General features: G+C 44.1%; 1 protein-coding gene across 2 annotated transcripts in view; it reads left to right on the forward strand.

Moving 5' to 3' along the window:
- Positions 1 to 16,519: 16,519 nt before the first annotated feature.
- P2RX6 (purinergic receptor P2X 6) overlaps positions 16,520 to 23,835 on the forward strand; it is a 41,389-nt gene continuing 34,073 nt past the window's right edge. The window contains exon 1 of one of the 2 annotated variants that reach the window (XM_063456962.1): positions 16,520 to 16,663. In XM_063456962.1, coding sequence (XP_063313032.1) covers positions 16,530 to 16,663 — 134 coding nt within the window. In that variant the 5' untranslated portion in view covers positions 16,520 to 16,529. The remainder of the gene's footprint in view (positions 16,664 to 23,835) is intronic. The other variant, XM_063456963.1, reaches the window with a different exon arrangement.

Consider the following 23,835-nt stretch of genomic DNA (forward strand, 5'->3'; position numbering starts at 1 on the left):
ATACTGTATCCTATATTTGGAGGGAAGGGTGTATGGCAGGACAAATTGTCTGTAAAAGTGCCCTCTGGTGTTTGGGAACCACCATGTAAAAGTCTGGCAGATGTGCCCACATGAAAAGGGACTATGTTTACCCAACAACTTTGTTCTGAATGGAAGTGTATATGGATCACCTAAGTGAAGAGACCTATTTTTTTTATTTTTATTTTTATGTCAAATCACTCAGTTTGACACAAATGCCTGAAAGGGCCTGCACACAAAGATTCCTTGCTACTGAGATAATCTCTAGCAGTTACATCTATAGAGTGTGGCTGTTGCAAACAAAATCTCTGCTGGCAATATCCTCAATTTTGAGGACCTGTCCTTGTATACCAATTTGACTGTGACACAGGGAGATTTATGATTAAACTTCTCGGTTAGGGCGGTCAACAGAGAGCAGGGAGAACCGGCTCTGGAGAGTAGTGTTGTCGCGAACCCGGAATTTTCGGTTCGCGAACGCGAACTTCCGCAAATGTTCGCGAAACGGCGAACCGCGCGAACCGCCATTGACTTCAATGGGCAGGCGAATTTTAAAAACAACAGGGACTCTTTCTGGCCACAATAGTGATGGAAAAGTTGTTTCAAGGGGACTAACACCTGGACTGTGGCATGCCGGAGGCGGATCCATGACAAAACTCCCATGGAAAATTACACAGTTGATGCAGAGTCTGGTTTTAATCCATAAAGGGCATAAATCACCTAACATTCCTAAATCACAATGGATATGGATTGACACCTGACATATGACATATTGACACCTTGACATATGGATTGACACCTGTCCTCAGAGACCCTGATACACACTGACACAGAGCAGAATAGGGACTGTTCCCCCTACATAGGGTCACTTGGCAGATATGGATTGACACCTGTCCTCAAAACCCCTGATACACACTGACACAGAGCAGAATAGAGACTGTTCCCCCTACATAGGGTCACTTGGCAGATATGGATTGACACCTGTCCTCAAAACCCCTGATACACACTGACACAGAGCAGAATAGGGACTGTTCCCCCTACATAGGGTCACTTGGCAGATATGGATTGACACCTGTCCTCAAAACCCCTGATACACACTGACACAGAGCAGAATAGAGACTGTTCCCCCTACATAGGGTCACTTGGCAGATATGGATTGACACCTGTCCTCAAAACCCCTGATACACACTGACACAGAGCAGAATAGGGACTGTTCCCCCTACATAGGGTCACTTGGCAGATATGGATTGACACCTATCCTAATGATCCCTGATACACAGTGACACAGAGCAGAATAGGGACTGTTCCTCCTACATAGGGTCACTTGGCAGATATGGATTGACACCTATCCTAATGATCCCTGATACACAGTGACACAGAGCAGAATAGGGACTGTTCCTCCTACATAGGGTCACTTGGCAGATATGGATTGACACCTATCCTAATGATCCCTGATACACACTGACACAGAGCAGAATAGAGGCTGTTCCCCCTACATAGGGTCACTTGGCAGATATGGATTGACACCTATCCTAATGATCCCTGATACACAGTGACACAGAGCAGAATAGGGACTGTTCCTCCTACATAGGGTCACTTGGCAGATATGGATTGACACATATCCTAATGATCCCTGATACACAGTGACACAGAGCAGAATAGGGACTGTTCCTCCTACATAGGGTCACTTGGCAGATATGGATTGACACCTATCCTAATGATCCCTGATACTCACTGACACAGAGCAGAATAGAGACTGTTCCCCCTACATAGGGTCACTTGGCAGATATGGATTGACAAATCCCTGAAAAACAGCTACCACATGCAAGGAAGGCAGCAGGGGCGCAAATGACCCACTCCCGACGCGGGAAGGTAGTTACGACAAATAACAATACAGGACTCTTTAGAGGCCCTGTAATTGTAATCAGTCCACTTGAAATCCTTTAACTTTGATCAATTGGAGGGAAGTCTGGTGCAGAGCCACTGACCCATGCGCAGGGCCAGCCTTAGGCCTTTGGGCGCCCTGTGCAAGAAATCTTCACCCTGTCACACCCATGTGCAAGAAATCTTCACCCTGGGTCACTTGGCAGATATGGATTGACAAATCCCTGACAAACAGCTACCACATGCAAGGAAGGCAGCAGGGGCGCAAATGACCCACTCCCGACGCGGGAAGGTAGTGACGACAAATAACAATACAGGACTCTTTAAAGGCCCTGTAATTGTAATCAGTCCACTTGAAATCCTTTAACTTTGATCAATTGGAGGGAAGTCTGGTGCAGAGCCACTGACCCATGCGCAGGGCCAGCCTTAGGCCTTTGGGCGCCCTGTGCAAGAAATCTTCACCCTGTCACACCCATGTGCAAGAAATCTTCACCCTGTCACACACACACACACAGGCAGACAGCCATACACACGCACACACACAACTGCGACTGACTAGGTTTGTCACCTCCTCAAAAGGACGCATGATCCTACAGGCATTGCGCATGAGCGTCCAGTAACGTGGTAAAAAAATTCCCAGCTCCCCAGAGGCTGTCCTAGCACCCCGGTCATACAAATATTCATTATCATTAACAGCTTTTTCTTGTTGGAGCAGGCGGTCGAACATTAGGAGTGTTGAATTCCAACGTGTAGGGCTGTCGCAAATCAAGCGCCTCACTGGCATGTTGTTTCGCCGCTGGATATCGGCAAAGTGAGCCATGGCCGTGTAGGAACGCCTGAAATGGCCACACACCTTCCTGGCCTGCTTCAGGACGTCCTGTAAGCCTGTGTACTTATGCACAAAGCGTTGTATGATCAGATTACACACATGTGCCATGCACGGCACATGTGTCAACTTGCCCACCTTCAATGCCGCTATCAAATTTTTTCCGTTGTCACACACCACTTTGCCGATATCCAGTTGCTGCGGAGTCAGCCACTTTTCCACCTGTGCGTTCAGGGCGGACAGGAGTGCTTGTCCGGTGTGACTCTCTGCTTTCAAGCAAGTCAAACCCAAGACGGCGTGACACTGCCGTATCCGGGATGTGGAATAGTACCTGGGGAGCTGGGGGGATGCCGTTGATGTGGAGCAAGAAGCAGCGGCACAAGAGGACTCAGCCGAGGAGATTATGGAAGAGGATGGAGTAGGAGGAGTAGAGGAGGTGGCAGCAGGACTGCCTGCAATTCGTGGCCGTGTCACCAACTCCTCTGCAATGCCACGCATTCCTTGCTTGTCAGCCGTCAGCAGGTTTACCCAATGCGCAGTGTAGGTGATATACCTGCCCTGACCATGCTTTGCAGACCAGGTATCAGTGGTCAGATGGACCCTTGCCCCAACACTGTGTGCCAGACATGCCATGACTTCCTTTTGCACAATCGAGTACAAGTTGGGGATTGCCTTTTGGGTACCTTCCACTGCGGTGTCCCAATAGCTACAAATTTTTTGAACGCCTCAGACTCAACCAGATTGTATGGTAAAAGCTGGCGGGCTAATAGTTCGGACAAGCCAGCTGTCAGACGCTGGGCAAGGGGGTGACTTGGTGACATTGGCTTCTTACGCTCAAACATGTCCTTGACAGACACATGACTGTGGGCAGATGAGCGGGAACTGCTCAAGGCGGGAGACGGAGTGGCGGATGGTTGAGAGGGGGCAAGAAGGACAGCAGTGGTTGACGTGGCTGAAGATGCTGGACCAGGAGGAGGATGGCGGCTTAGAGTAGGCGTGCTGCTTGTACTCATGTGTTGATCCCATAGGCGTTTGTGATGTGAGATCATGTGCCTACGCAAAGCAGTTGTACCTAGGTGGGTGTTGGACCTCCCACGACTCAGTTTCCTTTGGCACAGGTTGCAAATGGCATCGCTGTTGTCAGAGGCAGACACACAAAAAAAATGCCACACTGCTGAGCTCTGCAATGACGGCATTCTGGTGGTGGACACAGCATGCGTTGATTGGCGTGCTGTCGGGCTGACCCCGGGTGCCGATGCATGCTGTCTGACTGTCCCACTAGCTCCTTGCGACGACCCCCCCCGCTTCCAACTGGTCTCCTCCTCCTCCTCTCTGTCTCCCCATCTGAACTTTCGCCCTGTTCTTCTTCTCTTCTAGCGGGCACCCACGTGACATCCATGGACGCATCGTCATCATCAACCGCTTCGCTTGTATCTGACAACTCAGAAAAGGAAGCAGCAGCGGGTACAACATCATCATCATCACACCGTACCTCCATGTGTTTAATGCTGCCTGCCTGAGACATATACCTGTTATCTACATCCTCTAGCAATAATGGTTGCGCATCACTCATTTCTTCAAACGGGTGTGTGAATAACTCCTCTGACATACCAAGTAAAGCGGCTGTGGTGCTAGTTTTGGTGGTGGCGGCAGGCGGGTGAGTGCTATCTTGAGAGGTGCCTGAAGCTAAGCTGGAGGAGGATGGTGCGTCAAGGTTCCGAGCGGAGGCTGTACAAGATTGGGTGTCCTGTGTTAGCCAGTCAACTAAGTCCTCAGAACTTTTCAAGTTCAGGGTACGTGGCTTCTGAAAACTGGGCATTATTCTAGGGCAAAAGGGAATCACAGCACCACGACCACGACGGCCCCTGCGGGGTGGCCTGCCTCTGCCTGTCATTTTTTGGGGGATTTGTGGTACTATGCGTGCAGGCTACTGTGAGACCAGATATGATTGGCAATGTGCACTGGAACAGTTCTGCAGAGCACACACTGTAGGCCTGAGACACCCGCTTGAAGACAAGTAACTGCTATTCAATCTATAACAGTGAAAAACAATTTTTTTTTTAAAAGCACGCTATAGAGACACCAGATATGATTGGCAATGTGCACTGGAACAGTGCTGCAGAGCACACACTGTAGGCCTGAGACACCCGCTTGAAGACAAGTAACTGCTATTCAATCTATAACAGTGAAAAACAAATTTTGGTTGTAAAAGCACGCTATAGAGACACAAGATATGAGTGGCAACTGTCAAAGCACGCTGGCACAGGTCTGCAGAGCACACGCTGAAGTAGGCCTGACACCAAGATGCTTGCAGACAACTAACTGATCTTCTATTACAGTGAAAAAAAATTATTTCTTTTAAATCTAAAGCTTAACCAATTGTTAAAACAGATATGAGTGGTGGCACTGGGCAAATAGGCACAGTATCCAATGTGAACCTCACACAGAAGCTGGCAGGCAGGGAACTGCTCTTCTATTACAGTGGAAACAAAATTTTGGTTGTAAAAGCACGCTATAGAGACACCAGATATGATTGGCAACTGTCAAAGCACGCTGGCACAGGTCTGCAGAGCACACGCTGAAGTAGGCCTGAAACACAGACGCTTGCAGACAACTAACTGCTCTTCTATTACAGTGAAAAAAAAATATTTCTTTTAAACCGAAAGCTTAACCAATTGTTAAAACAGATATGAGTGGTGGCACTGGGCAAATAGGCACAGTATCCAATGTGAACCTCACACAGAAGCTGGCAGGCAGGCAACTGCTCTTCTATTACAGTGGAAACAAAATTTTGGTTGTAAAAGCACGCTATAGAGACACCAGATATGATTGGCAACTGTCAAAGCACGCTGGCACAGGTCTGCAGAGCACATGCTGAAGTAGGCCTGAAACACAGACGCTTGCAGACAACTAACTGCTCTTCTATTACAGTGAAAAAAAAATATTTATTTTAAATGTAAAGCTTAACCTATTGTTAAAACAGATATGAGTGGTGGCACTGGGCAAATAGGCACAGTATCCAATGTGAACCTCACACAGAAGCTGGCAGGCAGGCAACTGCTCTTCTATTACAGTGAAAAAAAATTTTTATTTTAAATGTAAAGCTTAACCTATTGTTAAAACAGATATGAGTGGTGGCACTGGGCAAATAGGCACAGTATCCAATGTGAACCTCACACAGAAGCTGGCAGGCAGGCAACTGCTCTTCTATTACAGTGGAAACAAAATTTTGGTTGTAAAAGCACGCTATAGAGACACCAGATATGATTGGCAACTGTCAAAGCACGCTGGCACAGGTCTGCAGAGCACATGCTGAAGTAGGCCTGAAACACAGACGCTTGCAGACAACTAACTGCTCTTCTATTACAGTGAAAAAAAAATATTTATTTTAAATGTAAAGCTTAACCTATTGTTAAAACAGATATGAGTGGTGGCACTGGGCAAATAGGCACAGTATCCAATGTGAACCTCACACAGAAGCTGGCAGGCAGGCAACTGCTCTTCTATTACAGTGAAAAATTTTTTTTATTTTAAATGTAAAGCTTAACCTATTGTTAAAACAGATATGAGTGGTGGCACTGGGCAAATAGGCACAGTATCCAATGTGAACCTCACACAGAAGCTGGCAGGCAGGCAACTGCTCTTCTATTACAGTGGAAACAAAATTTTGGTTGTAAAAGCACGCTATAGAGACACCAGATATGATTGGCAACTGTCAAAGCACGCTGGCACAGGTCTGCAGAGCACACGCTGAAGTAGGCCTGAAACACAGACTATCACAGACACAGACAACTAACTGCTCTTCTATTACAGTGAAAAAAAATATTTATTTTAAATGTAAAGCTTAACCTATTGTTAAAACAGATATGAGTGGTGGCACTGGGCAAATAGGCACAGTATCCAATGTGAACCTCACACAGAAGCTGGCAGGCAGGCAACTGCTCTTCTATTACAGTGAAAAAAAATATTTATTTTAAATGTAAAGCTTAACCTAATGTTAAAACAGATATGAGTGGTGGCACTGGGCAAATAGGCACAGTATCCAATGTGAACCTCACACAGAAGCTGGCAGGCAGGAAACTGCTCTTCTATTACAGTGGAAACAAAATTTTGGTTGTAAAAGCACGCTATAGAGACACCAGATATGATTGGCAACTGTCAAGGCACGCTGACACAGGTCTGCAGAGCACACGCTGAAGTAGGCCTGAAACACAGACGCTTGCAGACAACTAACTGCTCTTCTATTACAGTGAAAAAAAAATATTTATTTTAAATGTAAAGCTTAACCTATTGTTAAAACAGATATGAGTGGTGGCACTGGGCAAATAGGCACAGTATCCAATGTGAACCTCACACAGAAGCTGGCAGGCAGGCAACTGCTCTTCTATTACAGTGAAAAAAAAATATTTATTTTAAATGTAAAGCTTAACCTATTGTTAAAACAGATATGAGTGGTGGCACTGGGCAAATAGGCACAGTATCCAATGTGAACCTCACACAGAAGCTGTCAGGCAGGCAACTGCTCTTCTATTACAGTGAAAAAAAATATTTATTTTAAATGTAAAGCTTAACCTATTGTTAAAACAGATATGAGTGGTGGCACTGGGCAAATAGGCACAGTATCCAATGTGAACCTCACACAGAAGCTGGCAGGCAGGCAACTGCTCTTCTATTACAGTGGAAACAAAATTTTGGTTGTAAAAGCACGCTATAGAGACACCAGATATGATTGGCAACTGTCAAAGCACGCTGGCACAGGTCTGCAGAGCACATGCTGAAGTAGGCCTGAAACACAGACGCTTGCAGACAACTAACTGCTCTTCTATTACAGTGAAAAAAAAATATTTATTTTAAATGTAAAGCTTAACCTATTGTTAAAACAGATATGAGTGGTGGCACTGGGCAAATAGGCACAGTATCCAATGTGAACCTCACACAGAAGCTGGCAGGCAGGCAACTGCTCTTCTATTACAGTGGAAACAAAATTTTGGTTGTAAAAGCACGCTATAGAGACACCAGATATGATTGGCAACTGTCAAAGCACGCTGGCACAGGTCTGCAGAGCACACGCTGAAGTAGGCCTGAAACACAGACGCTTGCAGACAACTAACTGCTCTTCTATTACAGTGAAAAAAAATATTTATTTTAAATGTAAAGCTTAACCTATTGTTAAAACAGATATGAGTGGTGGCACTGGGCAAATAGGCACAGTATCCAATGTGAACCTCACACAGAAGCTGGCAGGCAGGCAACTGCTCTTCTATTACAGTGAAAAAAAAATATTTATTTTAAATGTAAAGCTTAACCTATTGTTAAAACAGATATGAGTGGTGGCACTGGGCAAATAGGCACAGTATCCAATGTGAACCTCACACAGAAGCTGGCAGGCAGGCAACTGCTCTTCTATTACAGTGGAAACAAAATTTTGGTTGTAAAAGCACGCTATAGAGACACCAGATATGATTGGCAACTGTCAAGGCACGCTGGCACAGGTCTGCAGAGCACACGCTGAAGTAGGCCTGAAACACAGACGCTTGCAGACAACTAACTGCTCTTCTATTACAGTGAAAAAAAAATATTTATTTTAAATGTAAAGCTTAACCTATTGTTAAAACAGATATGAGTGGTGGCACTGGGCAAATAGGCACAGTATCCAATGTGAACCTCACACAGAAGCTGGCAGGCAGGCAACTGCTCTTCTATTACAGTGAAAAAAAAATATGTATTTTAAATGTAAAGCTTAACCTATTGTTAAAACAGATATGAGTGGTGGCACTGGGCAAATAGGCACAGTATCCAATGTGAACCTCACACAGAAGCTGGCAGGCAGGCAACTGCTCTTCTATTATAGTGAAAAAAAATATTTATTTTAAATGTAAAGCTTAACCTATTGTTAAAACAGATATGAGTGGTGGCACTGGGCAAATAGGCACAGTATCCAATGTGAACCTCACACAGAAGCTGGCAGGCAGGCAACTGCCCTTCTATTACAGTGGAAACAAAATTTTGGTTGTAAAAGCACGCTATAGAGACACCAGATATGATTGGCAACTGTCAAAGCACGCTGGCACAGGTCTGCAGAGCACACGCTGAAGTAGGCCTGAAACACAGACGCTTGTAGACAACTAACTGCTCTTCTATTACAGTGAAAAAAAATTATTTCTTTTAAATCGAAAGCTTAACCAATTGTTAAAACAGATATGAGTGGTGGCACTGGGCAAATAGGCACAGTATCCAATGTGAACCTCACACAGAAGCTGGCAGGCAGGCAACTGCTCTTCTATTACAGTGGAAACAAAATTTTGGTTGTAAAAGCACGCTATAGAGACACCAGATATGATTGGCAACTGTCAAAGCACGCTGGCACAGGTCTGCAGAGCACACGTTGAAGTAGGCCTGAAACACAGACGCTTGCAGACAACTAACTGCTCTTCTATTACAGTGAAAAAAAAATATGTATTTTAAATGTAAAGCTTAACCTATTGTTAAAACAGATATGAGTGGTGGCACTGGGCAAATAGGCACAGTATCCAATGTGAACCTCACACAGAAGCTGGCAGGCAACTGCTCTTCTATTACAGTGAAAAAAAAAATATTTATTTTAAATGTAAAGCTTAACCTATTGTTAAAACAGATATGAGTGGTGGCACTGGGCAAATAGGCACAGTATCCAATGTGAACCTCACACAGAAGCTGGCAGGCAGGCACCTGCAATTACATTACACAGGAAAAAAAAAAAAAAAAAGCAGCCTGATGTTATAGCCCTAAAAAGGGCTTTTTGGGGTGCTGTCCTTACAGCAGAGATCAGATGAGTCCTTCAGGATTGTAGTGGACACTGAATACCCTAGCCTAGCTATCAATTTCCCTATGTAATCAGCAGCAGCTAAACTTTCCCTCCTCTCACTAAGCATGCATCTTCCGAATGAATCGAAAATGGATGCTGGGAGGGAGGTTGGAGGGTGTGGAAGGGAGGGAGTGCTGCTGATTGGCTGTAATGTGTCTGCTGACCAAGAGGCACAGGGTCAAAGTTTGCCCAACGATGACGAATAGGGGCGGATCGAACTGCGCATGTGTCCGCCCGCCGTGGCGAACGCGAATACGCTAATTTCGCCGGGAACTGTTCGCCGGCGGACAGTTCGGTACATCACTACTGGAGAGCATCCTTCGTGGTTAAACTGTTCAAGAACGATTTAACCCCTTTAGGTAAGAAAGCAACAGGAACCTCTGGGCACCATAGCAACCTAATTTCAATAAAGTTGTGATGGTGCCCATAGAATTCATTTAATAATCGATAAGTACCGTATATACTCGAGTATAAGCCGACCCGAATATAAGCCGAGGCCCCTAATTTTACCCCAAAAAACTGGGAAAACTTATTGACTTGAGTATAAGACTAGGGTGGGAAATGCAGCAGCTACTGGTAAATTTCTAAATAAAATTAGATCCTAAAAAAATATATTAATTGAATATTTATTTACAGTGTGTGTATAATGAATGCAGTGTGTGTATAATGAATGCAGTGTGAGTGTATGAATGTCGCGTGTGTATGAATGTCACGTGTGTATGAGTGCCGCGTGTGTGTATGAGTGCAGTGTGTGTGTGTATGAATGCAGTGTGTGTGTGTATATGAGTGCAGTGTGTGTGTGTGTATATGAGTGCAGTGTGTGTGTGTATGAGTGCAGTGTGTGTGTGTGTGTGTGTGCAGTGTGTGTTGCAGAGCCTTGGTGGGGGGTGGGCAATTTTTTTTTTATTTTTTTTATTATTTTAATTTTTTTATTATTATTTTTATTTAATTTCATTATTATTTTTTATTATTATTTAATGTAATTATTATTATTATTATTAATATATATTTTTTTCGTCCCCCCTCCCTGCTTGATATATGTCAGGGAGGGGGGCTCTCCTTCCCTGGTGGTCCAGCATTGGCAGTTCAGTGGGGGCTGTGGGGGCTGTGAGAGAGCGTTACTTACCTTTCCTGCAGCTCCTGTCAGCTCTCTCCTCCTCAGCGCCGTCCGGTCAGCTCTTCTGTCAGCTCACACTGTAAGTCTCGCGTGAGCCGCGGCTCTCGCGAGACTTACACTGGGAGCTGACCGAGGTGCTGAACGGACGGCGCGGAGGAGGAGAGAGCTGACAGGAGCTGCAGGAGAGGTAAGCAACGCTCTCTCACAGCCCCTGTCTGTATTATGGCAATGCAAATTGCCATAATACAGACTATTGACTCGAGTATAAGCCGAGTTGGGGTTTTTCAGCACAAAAAATGTGCTGAAAAACTCGTCTTATACTCGAGTATATACGGTAATCTAAAATATCACATAATAGCCTGCCCCAGGACATACGTCAGGGCATGCCTCCTAAATTCAAAGTGTCTCTCTTTTTTAAATGTTTGGATGGATAAAGCAATAAGGATAAGACTAGAACATTTTTTTTTTTATTATTCTTTATTTTTGAGTGCATGAGAAAGAATAACAATAACATCATTGTGGTAAAGTTTGATATAGGTGTACAATGCACATTTTTTTTTTTTTTTTTTATTAATTCTTTATTTTTGTTGTGCATAAAATATATCACAGACAGGTCAGAGGTGCCCCAAGAGCAGTCCTCCAGCTTTTCCCACGCTCAACATGCGGGGCATAAGATGAATAAGCACAGTTTATAATATTTAATGATAACTCGAGAAACAGTCGCTTGTGTGGGTAGCTATTTGGTAAATTTAGGCTAGATCTATGCAACATACAATATATCTCGTGAAGATAAACGAAAGCATTATGGTTAGGCATTAACAATTCTGGTTCATAACGTTAGGAGCAGGCCATAAGCATACATTGATTAGCAGTAGGTAGATGGTAGCTACAACACGTTTCATATCTGTGAAGTGCAAGTTAAACAGGCAGTAGATGCAGACATGTAATCTTGAGATACAATAAGAGTTCTGGGTTCACTCGCTTATGCTATAGAAGCACCCCAGTAGCAGGCCGCCAGGCACCTGTACTCCAAGGAGGGGTGTTATGCAGGTTCTGTGTCCCCAGTGAGTCCAGAGCTGTTTCATTTAGTCGTTGCTGCCTTGGGTCGTAGCTTGGGTGCTGAAGGCCTGTGAGTCCCCCTGTGGTGTGGAGCACTCTTCCGCCGCTTTCTCCTGGTTGTTTGGTGCCTCTTCTCAGCAGTCTGGCTGGTAAGTGTCGATGTGCCGTTGTGGAGGCAGCGCCTGCCAGATCCTCGGAACGGAGTTAGGGTGTGCACTCTGTGCTGGTCGATTGCTAGGTCTAAGTTGATGGGTCAGTGCCTCGCTGGTCAGCAAGCAACCGCTCCCGCCTTTTGTCGAGGGTGGGCTTTGGCAGCGCTTGTCCGGCGGTTGCTGAGGGTTAGTTGTTACTGGGCTGTTTCGTGCAGGCGTTCAGTGCCTGCGTATAATTCGGGAGGGTTACATCTCCTCGGAAGGCTGAAGTGCTCGTGTGAGCCAGCAGGGTCGCGGTGCCGCCATCTTAGATGCGGTATGGGCTGCGTGTTGGGGACCTGATGGGGCCTTGGGAGTTTCGGTCCTAGCCGGGGCCATAGGGTGCGGGCCGGGATCACCCCCACCGGCCCAGAGGGGGGGAGACAGGGCCCGGTCCGCCTAGCCTTGGGAGTCTGACTGGGTAGTGTCAGGCAGGATAGTGGGCGGCGTCCGTCCGCCTCACTCACCGCCTGAGTAGGCCTTACCCAGAGGGAGCGTTGCATACCTCCCCGGGGGACTGAAACAGCAGCTGCGAGCCTCTCCCCGGGTCCAGTGACTCCATAGGTGCCGGTCCAACGCGGTAGGTCGACAAATGGATCCAATAGGTCCCTATTTTGTGCGAGGTTCGCTGGAGCTGTTGTGCCGTGCGACCGGCCAGCTCGGCGGCCAGGCCCCGCCCCCCTGCACAGTTTTTTTAAAGAAAAAAAGTGATATGAGTTGCAGGCAACATATGCATATAGGTTTGCAAGAATCACTGTTACATTTAATAAAACAGGCTAAGTCACGCTATACTGGACTTCTGGAGTGAAGCTAACTCGTAGGCTGTAGGCTATCCTTGTAGGCTTGGTGGGATGCTCTGTAACCCTGAGCTTGGGAGTGAGGAGGGGGTGCGTGGTTCGCCTTGGTTATGTAGATTGGGCAGCGCCGTAGTTGTGGTGTATCTCTCAATTGCCTACATTGGAAGCTGGGTGTGATAACTGGAAAGTAAAGGGGAGAAACTTATGGTAATGTACCAGTTTGCCATCTATAGAGGTGGTCGTTTAAGGGAAAAACTAGTACATTCGTGCATATCTTGACCCAAAATCCTCGGCCTGCCCCCTCCATAATGACTTGGATGTGGTGTGGGGGTAGCACGGAGCTGGTATGCTGTTATTTGTATTTGTATAAACATTTGTGAGATACGTAGGCTTGAGAAGTGTGGGGACAGTCCACAGGCCACCCCCCTATTATGTGTAGGCTTCATTGGTTGTGAAGTGTTTCAATAAGCGGGGAAAATGCTAAATAAACCCATTTTTGGCTCAGAATAAGCTTTCTATATGAATCGTTCTATGTTACTCTTTTTTTCCTCTACAATGGTACTACTACACTGCATAATAGATAAGATCAGAATGCCATGTAAGTTACTGAAGTAATGTATTTGTTGTCAAATATAAGCAAATTAAATTCAACCCGGCAGGATCTGATACAGGTACACTTCAAGACCATAACATGTTTGCAGAGTGAGGCTAACAAATATTTACAGAATATTGTGACATTTTGTGGTCTAGGAGGTGTAAAGTATAATTAAGGAACAATACCCTCAATTTTATATACTGAAAAGTATCATCGGAAACAGTCAGAAACAGTCACCAGGCTAACGTTGCAAGTGCTATGAGATCTTTTCGGCGGGTACCAGTGACACAGAGTTTCATATATAGCCTTGGTGTTTGTCAGAAAAAAATGCAGGTATATTTGCACCCAGGTATGCCAGGGCTCTCACCCGGTGTTCTCCCTAGATTTCTGGGGCCTATGTGTGGGTGAAGGCACCTTGTTGCCTAATGCTGAACTTTGGAACTTAAACTTTAACACGTTGTTCCCGGTTAGGGAGGATAAGGGGGAGCAGAGCGGGTCTTTTGAGTAAGGCTGTATGAGTTCTCTTAAGTTCCTCAGGTACCTGGCTTGTGCTGCTCCCTCCTCCCTGGGTTACTGGAGGTTGATTTTGTGGAGGAAGGGGCATGGCCCGTTTTGGGGGTCCCAGACGGCTGGAACAGTACGAGCTTAGCTACGTCCCAAGTATGTGGTTTTCTCCGCCCCGGTACCTGCGCCTCCTGCTCCAGATGGTGCGCTAGGCCCAAGGCCTGGAGCGCTGCGTCTGATTCTGCTGCGGTGGTAAGTCGTAAGTCCTTCCCTCCTTGCGATATGACCAGGCTCCTGGGGAAGACCCATCGGTATGGAATTGAGTGGTGCATAGTGTCGAGGTCAGAGATTTTAACTGGCTCCTCCATAATAGCGTAGATCTGCATAGATCCTGAAAGAACATGAGGTGAGCATTTTCGAAGGAGTAGGTAGGTTGTCCCCTCACTGCCGTCATTACTTGTATTTGCGCTGGTCTCGTCTGGAACTGGACAATAACGTCCCTTGGGGAGGCCGCTGGGGCCTTCGTTACTTTTGGTATGCGGAATATCCCATCCACCATGACTTGCTTGTTCTGCCTGGGGTTTACTATGGTGCTCAGCAGCATCCTAGTGTAGTGGAGCAACTCCTCAGCCGTGATTAACTCAGGGATGTCCCTGATTTTAATATTTCTGCTCCTGGGCCTGTCCTCCATGGCATCCATTCGAGTGGTAAGTTGTGCTTGGGCTTTTTGGAGCTCTGCTGTCAGGGTCTCCATTGTTAAGCATCTGAAGGAGAGTCCCTGTGTACTTGTTTCTACTGCTGTTACGCGTCACTCCACAATGGCGATTTCTGCCGCAAATAGCCCTCGGATGTTGCGGAGGAGCGCCTTAATGTCGCCTTTGGTAGATGGCAGTTTGTTGTCTTCATCGGAGGAGGTCTGATGAAGCCCACCTGCGTCTGGGATCTCATCCAGCACGTCCATAGCCAGTTCTTCGGAGGAGGCTGAAAGCGAGTCGTCATTTTCTTTAGACGCGGAGGTGCCCGAGGCCCTGGAAGGACGGAGCAGGAGACCTCCAATGTCCTGGGATCCCGCTGGTTTGACAGGTCCCTGGCGTCTGGACTTCTTCCCCATACTGTTAATGCTTATTTTGCGGCAAAACTATTGATTTTAAGCGTGTTTGATAGCTTCAGCTTCTCTTGCAGCACATCTGCTCTGTTCAGCCGCTGACTCCGCCCCCCAAGACTAGAACATTTTAAATGAAAACAGCACAAGGCTTTAAATAAATTAAGCCACATAATTGCCACATAATAAAGCCCCATAATTGCTACTAAAATGAACCTGCACATGCAATTTTCTTTGTATAAATCAGTTTAAATCAGTAATACCAACCAATACATTTATTTTTTTCATCTAACCAGGTTTTGATAAACTTGGCTGCATTTACCTGATACAATGGTGAAGATCTGATACAATGTTTCAAACACACAATGACAGTTATTCATTAAAAAAAATATATTCTGAGAGCATGTGATATCCACAGCCAATCACACCACTAGATTCAAATAGCTGAGCTGTTTAAATCCCAGCATTCCACTGTGCACAGAATAGAAAATAGATATGTATTTAGCCTAATAATGTGAGTGTGCCATAGGAAAGCCACTTTAGCTATAAATTGTTTATTCAATTCTACGTTAGAAAAACTTCAGCACAATATATATCAGGTTCTCCTTACGCAATATGATAGCACAGATATTTTTTTTTCTGATGGCAGAGACAATTTAAGGGACGTAAAGAATTAGAAGAACACTACACCTATTTGCCAATTTTTGAACTTAGTAAAATTTAGTAAAATGTGAATTTATGAAATAACTAAATCTTTTGGTAGTGTTGTTTAACCCCTTAAAGTGACACTATAGTCACATGAACAACTTTAGCTTAATGAAGCAGTTTTGGTGTATAGAACATGCCACTGCAGCCTCACTGCTCAATCCTCTGCCATTTAGGAGTTAAATCCCTTTGTTTATGAACCCTAGTCACACCTTCCTGCATGTGACTTGCACAGCCTTCCATAAACACTTCCTGTAAAGAGAGCCCTATTTAGGCTTTCCTTATTGCAAGTTCTGTTTAATTAAGATTTTCTTATCCCCTGCTATGTTAATAGTTTGCTAGACCCTGCAAGAGCCTCCTGTATGTGATTAAAGTTCAATTTAGAGATTGAGTTACAATTATTTAAGGTAAATTACATCTGTTTGAAAGTGAAACCAGTTTTTTTTTTTCATGCAGGCTCTGTCAATCATAGCCAGGGGAGGTGTGGCTAGGGCTGCATAAACAGAAACAAAGTGATTTAACTCCTAAATGACAGTGAATTGAGCAGTGAAATTGCAGGGGAATGATCTAGACACTAAAACTGCTTTATTTAGCTAAAGTAATTTAGGTGACTATAGTGTTTCTTAAACCTCTTAAGGACCAAACTTCTGGAATAAAAGGGAATCATGACATATCACACATGTCATGTGTCCTTAAGGGGTTCAATGCAAATTTATTCTACATTCATTTCTTATTTGTTTTATCTACGCTTAATGTCATTTGTTTGTATCCAAATGTAACCATATTAAAATTTGAGATTTATTTCGAAGAATATTTTTAAAGTTGTAGAAATCCAGCTGTCCCTTTAACAGTGTAAAAAAAAGTACATTGCACAGTCATCCTAAGCAGTAATGGACGCTGCCTGCATCAAATCATTTCCACCTCTTCTGGATTACAAGACAGAGAAATATGTGCTGACGAGAAATGTAAAAATTGGTGCATTGCATCGTGTTCTTCATTTTGGGATTTTATGCTACACTGTTGGGTAAGTCTGCATGCCGTGTGTTTTATATGATAAGCCATGCACAGTCATACTTACAGCGTTGCTGATATTTCCATGGAAACAGACAAGTGACATTCTAATCTAAGCAATATATTGAGTCATAATAATGGGTAGTCGCTTTATTGAGAACTGTAGTGAACTGAGAAACAAATTTAAGTTGAAATATCCAAGAACTGATTAAACATATTTCAAACTGCAGAACAGTGGTCCAGGTTTTATCGGAAATGTCTAAATCCTGGACTCGTGATGTGCCTTGAAGACTGTGGTGGGAACCATTGCTGTATAGTAGTTTGGAGGGGGAGATGATGAATCCTTACAAATATACAATTCTGTTCCATATAGAATTGTATGGTTCTTTTGTATGCTGCAAAACTCTGATAATTAGAAATAATTATGCAGAATGATCATTATGGATATTTATGACTGGCCCCACCTCCTCGCTGTGACTGGCCCCACCTCCAAGGCTGAGATCATCAATTTTGACAATCGCAGCCAATCCAATGCTTTTTAATAGGAAAACACTGCTCTATTCCAATCATCATCTCCTCATAGAAATGCATTGAATTAATGTATCTCTGTTGGAAGCGTTCAGTGTCTCCATGTAAAGTGTAGAGACCCTGAACATAGGTGCTACACACAGTGCAGCACTGAGATAGGAAGCGCCTCTAGTGGCTGTCTGAATGACTGCACCTAGAGGTGTTACTAGGCAGCAATGTTTACACTGAAAAGCCTGCAAGGACATAATATAGACCAGGGGTAGGCAACCTTCGGCACCTCAGATGTTGGGGACTACAACTCCCTTGATGCTTTGCCAGCATTATGTCTTTAAGAGCATTATGAGAGATGTAGTCCAAAAGATCTGGAGTGCCGAATGTTGCGTACCCCTGATATAGACTATAGTGTCCCTTTAACATCACTGGACAGACTGAGCAGTAAGTTATTTCTTATCCAGCCTGGGTTAATTTAGGTTCATGGGATGTGACATTACAAGTGACAATCAGAAGAAAAAGGTGGTCCAAGCACTCAATTCAAGCAGCTTTATTGAACATGAACAGACATTGCAACGATTTGGCACACAACAGGGCCAGATTGTATCAATAATTATTTTGAATTGTCTTAGAAATTTAGAGTGGCTTCCAAGCTGGGACATCTTTAATAGTGAGTGGACCCTGGGCAAGCATTGGCCTGGGCCCCCTGGATCCTGCCCCCCACCCCCTGCCTCGCATGCAATCATGCCCTCCACCCAAATACTAAATTGGTAGCACTATAGTAGAAAGGGCCCTGGTGCAATAATTATTTTTTTTGGTCCCCCTGTATTGCAGTGTTGGTTAAAAGGTAGATCCCTACCTGTCGTGCAACTCCAACAATGCTTTGACAGCTGGGGCTCTACCGTTTTCCCATTCTTGCATTTATCATTGAGCTATGTTTGTTTATTTGAATATTAGCATCTTTTTTATGGAGTATGTTTGTGTGAATGTAGAGGTGTGTTTATATGTGGTATAGGAGTGTGAATGCAAGCATGCATTTATTTGTAGTGTAGGTTTTTGAATGCGGAGGTTTGTTTTTATATATAATTTTGGCGTATAACACAGAGGTGTGTGTGTGACGGTATTCACCAACACCTGGTGTTTCATACGGACACTTTATGTAGGACCCTGGACTGCGCCTATGTCTAAGTCACCCTGTACCCATTATAGATGCAGGTTGTGTAGTGTTGTTTTATTGTTACATGTTTTGTGTGCTCTCCTGTCATCCTTGCTACCAAGTAGATGTATTTGGCTGTGGAGCCTGTACAGTGCCACCTCTTAGTAGCAACAGCAATATGCATTACCTGAATAGCAAGGCGGGTTAATTTGCATATTCAGGTTAATTTGCATATTCAGGTAGATTTGCATATAGTACATTTTGAAGGTAGGAGAGCTATTTTGTGTTGGCTATTGTCTTCCCCATTATTATGTTATTATGCTATTATATTTTCCTGTATATTTTGTGACATGTTTTGGTTATTTGAATTGTATTATGTTTGTCACAACAAGTAAATGTAATGCGCATATGGGCTAGTCCCGTGTTAAAAATAAAGTATTGTATGTTTGTTCCTTTTGGAACTGGGTGTCCTGTGTAGATTTTTAGGGATCCCAGTCACAGAGTTGTCGTACACGTTGTCGTACACGCACACACATGCAGATATGCAGACACAAATACACACATTGACACACATGCCGATACAGACACACCAATACACATACAAACAGATAAACAACCTGACACACGTGCAGATACACAGACACACAGATACAAACACACATGCAGTTACACATACTGACAACATACATATACACAGATGCACACAATGACAACATACGGATACAGATACACAGACATACTGGCACAGACACATACACTGACATACATACTGGTACAAACACTAACAAATATACTGACACACAGGCACATACACTGACAGACATACTGACTCACCCAGATACATACACTGACAGACATACTGACACACACACACACAGGCACATACACTGACAGCCATACTGACACACACACAGGCACATACACAGACAGACATACTGACAAACACACAGACATATGCACTGATAGACACACACTGACAGACATACTGACACACACACAGATTTATACAATGACCAACATACTGACATACACACACAGACAAATACTTACACACACAGACACTGACAGACATGCAAACTTTACATTTGTAAACCCACACTTTAGTTTTCTACCTTTTGCGGTGTGGTGCCTGAAGATGCTAGGAGTTAGGGGCTGGCTCTCCAGCTTCCTCCTCCCTGCCTCCTCTTCCCTCCCACGTAGCTCTGTGTTCTCTGTGGGAGGAATAGACTTATGGCTGTCACTTCCTCCCAGCACTGCCGTAAAGTAAGGGGACCCGGTCCTGCTGTTAAAGGGCCACATTGACTGACCGGGCCCCTGCTGATACAAGCCCAGGAGTAACGAGGCCTGGGGCAGCTGCCCTGTTTACCCCACATTAAAGACTTCCCTGCTTCCAAGGACTTAATATGCACTGATCAGCTACACCATTAAAACCACTAACAGATGAAGTGAATGACATTGATTATATTATTACAATGGCACCTGTCGAGGAGTAGGGTATATCAGGCAGCAAGTGAACAGTCAGTTCTTGAATGTCATGTGTTGAAAGCAGGAAAAATGTACAAGCGCTAAGATCTGAGTGACTTTTACAAGGTCCAAATAGTGATGGCTAGGTATGGCTGGGTAAGCGAAGGCTAGCAATCTGGTCCGATCACACAGAAGAGTCTGGTCCGATCACACAGAACTGTAACTCAAATTGCAGTAAAACCTAATGCTGGCCATGAGAGAAAGGTATCAGTACACACAGTGCATCACAGCTTGCTGCATAAGGGCTGTGTAGCCACAAATCTGGCATAATGCATGATGACCCCTGTCCACTGCCAAAAGGGTCATCAGTCAGACTGGATCATGGAGCAATGGACGAAGGTTGCCTGGTCTGATGAGTCATGTTTTCTTTTAGATCAAGTGGATAGCCAGGTGCATGTGCATTGTTTACCTGGGTAAGAGATAGCAGCAGGATGCACTATGGGAAGATGGCAGGCCAGCAGAGGCAGTGTTATGCTCTGGGCAATGTTCTGCCGGGAAACCTTGGGTCCTGGCATTCATGTGGATGTTATTTTGACACATGCCACCGTCGTAGAGATTGTTACACACCATGTACACCCCTTCATGACAATGGTGTTCCCTGATGCCAGTGGCTGCTTTCAGCAGGATAATGCATTCTGCAAAAAATGTTCAGGAATAATTTGAGGAACATGTCAAAGAGCTCAAGGTGTTGCTTTGGCCTCTAAATACCCCAGATCTCAATCCAATGAGCATCTGTGGGATATGCTGGAACAACAAATCTGATCCAGGGTGGCCCACCTTGCAACTTGAAGGATATAAAAGATCTGCTGCTAATTTCTTGGTGCCAGATACCATAGGACATGTTCAGAGACATGTTTTTCAATGTGAAGTAATGATAGTGAGGGGGGGAGTCTGTCCCATGATGCAGTATACCTGTTCGTGTAGTGGTTAAGATTATATGGGTTAATTGTGTAACCTGTCTTGTGTGTTTTGTTGTCACCCCAATACTGCCAATAATGGAGAGATATGAAAGGCTTTACCTAGTAGTAGTGCTATATAATTTTCTACCTGTTTCCAGAATGCCTCAATTCCCACACAGTCCCAGAAGCTATGGTGAAGGTCTGTTCCGTCTGTATCAAATTTTAGACAAGTGTCTGAGTCTCTGAGTTTTAGGGAGAATTGTTTTTGACTAGAGTAATCCGTGTTATGTGCATTTCTTGATAGGTAGCTTTTGGGAGTCATTTAAGCAGCTTGACAGTTGTTGTTATGAGTGTTTCATGAGTCATTGTTGAGAAATTTGTTATCCAACTCAACAGGCTTCATTGTATAATTGTGTAATCCAAGTTTGGTTTAATTTGTGAGTAGAGTTAATTAATTGAGTAGGTTGAAATAGTTGGGTGTGTGATTTGATAATCAATGGGGTGATCCCAGTCTTCTTGGCAAAGATGTGGAATTATCGTGCCTATCAAGCTGAAAGTTTGTAAGTATGCAAAGAAGGTGGCACGAGGTCAGGAGCATTGTGTTTGATTTGTTGAAGTGTGAAGATCAATTTTATTTTGCTTTTATGTAAAAGATGATGTATGTTAGTTTTGCCTGCAGTCTCCCAAGAACAGTATTAGTATTCCATCCTGGAAACACCTGGTTACATAGAAAGGGTATAAAATTGGTGTATTGCCATTGGAGTCCCAGGAACTGTATCACCAATGTCCACGTGTAAATGATGGATGCAAATGTTTGTGTCATGCCTCAACTACCAGTAATTCCTTGTCTCTTCCGGGTTGACGGAGTTTAGCCACACCCCTTCTCTGACGCGGTCTCCCCACGCTACATAATGTGACCGCGCCAGATACAAGACGCTGGATTATTGAACAGCGTTACCGCGATATCAAACCGGCTAAAAGTTTCTCTGCGACCTCTACTTGTGTACCGAACCGGACTGGAATTCTACTTACCCTCCTTCTCCTTTCCTCGACCACGGCTAGTATCTGGACTTTCCTCATTCTGCCCGAGAAACAACCCTCCCCGGAGGAGAACTCCGGGAACCTGATTTTTCAACCTTTGGAAGCTAAGTCAATTGTTATATCTGTGATAAGAGCTCACCTTCTCTCAAAACCGCTAAGCATTCCTGCCATAGTCTGCTCTCAAGTTTGCCAAGCATTTCTGCTACAGCCTGCTCTCAAGTCCGTTAAGCATTCAGGCTACAGCTGCTCCCAGGCCTGCTATCTCTAACTCCAAAACGAATCACTCCTGTTACAACTTCATTTCTAACTTCCTCCATTTCCTTAAAACTTGCAAACACCAATGTGCTAGATTGCATGTATATCGGAAGCTGCTTACTCCAATTAAACCAACAGCAAAGTAATTAAAGATACAGTACCTGTATTTTCCATTATTGAATGCACAGTTCCTATTCTATTCTCTAAGTATCCTAATCAACAATATAAGTCCTAAGAAATCTGCAGTTGTGCTCGATATCAACCTATGTAAACGTTACAGAATAATCCAGCCTTTGTAACGGATCCAGCAGATTTCGATTCTAAATTTACTATGCTGAATCAAAGAGTCGATACACTTGCCCAAGGCATGCAAGACCTACAGGTTACAAATGAACGGATTCTTACTTATGTCAGAGACTTACAAACACATACTCCTCATACTGTTATGCACTCAGCTAGCGACCCTGCTGTCTGTAATCCCGAAAAGTTTTCTGGAGATCGATCCAAATACAAGGAGTTTCTTAATTCCTGCAAGTTATTAATTGCTCTAAAACCTAGATCTTATCCCACTGAAAGATCTAATGTTTGTTCAGTTATCTCCTTTCTAAGAGGTGAACCTATGGCCTGGGCCCATTCCTTCTTGGAAAATGACGATCCCATCTTAGACTCATTGGATGAATTTTTTGAAGCCATGTCTCTTCTTTATGAAGATCCCAACAAACAATCTACAGCTGATTTAACCATTAGAACCCTACATCAAAAACATAGACCTGTCGAAGACTACATTGCTGAATTTAAAAGATGGGCAATAGAAACTCAATGGAATGACATAACCCTGCGCAACCAGTTTGTAATTGGGTTATCCGAAGCAGTAAAGGATGAACTTTCTAGAACTGAACTCCCTACTACGTTAAACGCGCTGATTCAACTATCAATCAGCATTGACAGAAGACTTAGAGAAAGAAAGGCCGAAAAAGCTCTCTCGAGTTCATTATGGAAATAGGGTAATAAGAAGTCCTCTCACTCTAGAAGAGAAAACCAGAAGACGTCTACTAAACCTCTGCATGTATTGTGCCTCGCAAGATCACTTGATCCCAGATTGCCCCTTATTGAAACGGCCAAAAGGCGTGGGACAAAGAAAGAATTACGACTGAAGCCATCATTGATTCTGGTGCAAACGGGGTGTTCATCGATTCATCCTTTGTAACAAAAAATAAAATTCCTTGTGTTCGCAAAAGCACTTCTGTTTCTGTCAGAGTGATTGACGGCTCCCTCATATCCTCGGGCCCTATACTAAATGAAACTATTCCTGTTAGGGTAACCACCAATCATACTCATACTGAATATCTTATATTCGATATTATCTCATCACCTCTTTATCCGGTCATACTAGGAATCAACTGGTTAAGGAACCACAACCCACAAATTACTTGGTCTCCCTTCTCTCTCACCTTTAACTCTGCTTATTGTAAAGAAACATGCTTACAACATATTCCAATTTTTCAGATTATTGAAGAACCAACTATTCCTTCCTGTTATTCTGAGTTCTCAGACGTATTCAGTAAAAAGGAAGCTGAAACACTCCCACCTCATCGCCCCTACGACTGTCCCATAGACCTCATACCTGGTGCCCCCATACCTTTTGGGCACATCTATCCTCTCTCTGAATCTGAATTGAAAATCCTTAAAGAATACTTGGATGAAAACCTCCGTAAAGGGTTCATTAGACCTTCCAGCTCACCTGCTGCCTCCAGTATGTTTTTTGTGAGAAATAAAGACCAGACTATACGT

This window comes from Pelobates fuscus, chromosome 5 (assembly GCF_036172605.1).
Source record: "Pelobates fuscus isolate aPelFus1 chromosome 5, aPelFus1.pri, whole genome shotgun sequence".
NCBI lineage: Eukaryota > Metazoa > Chordata > Amphibia > Anura > Pelobatidae > Pelobates > Pelobates fuscus.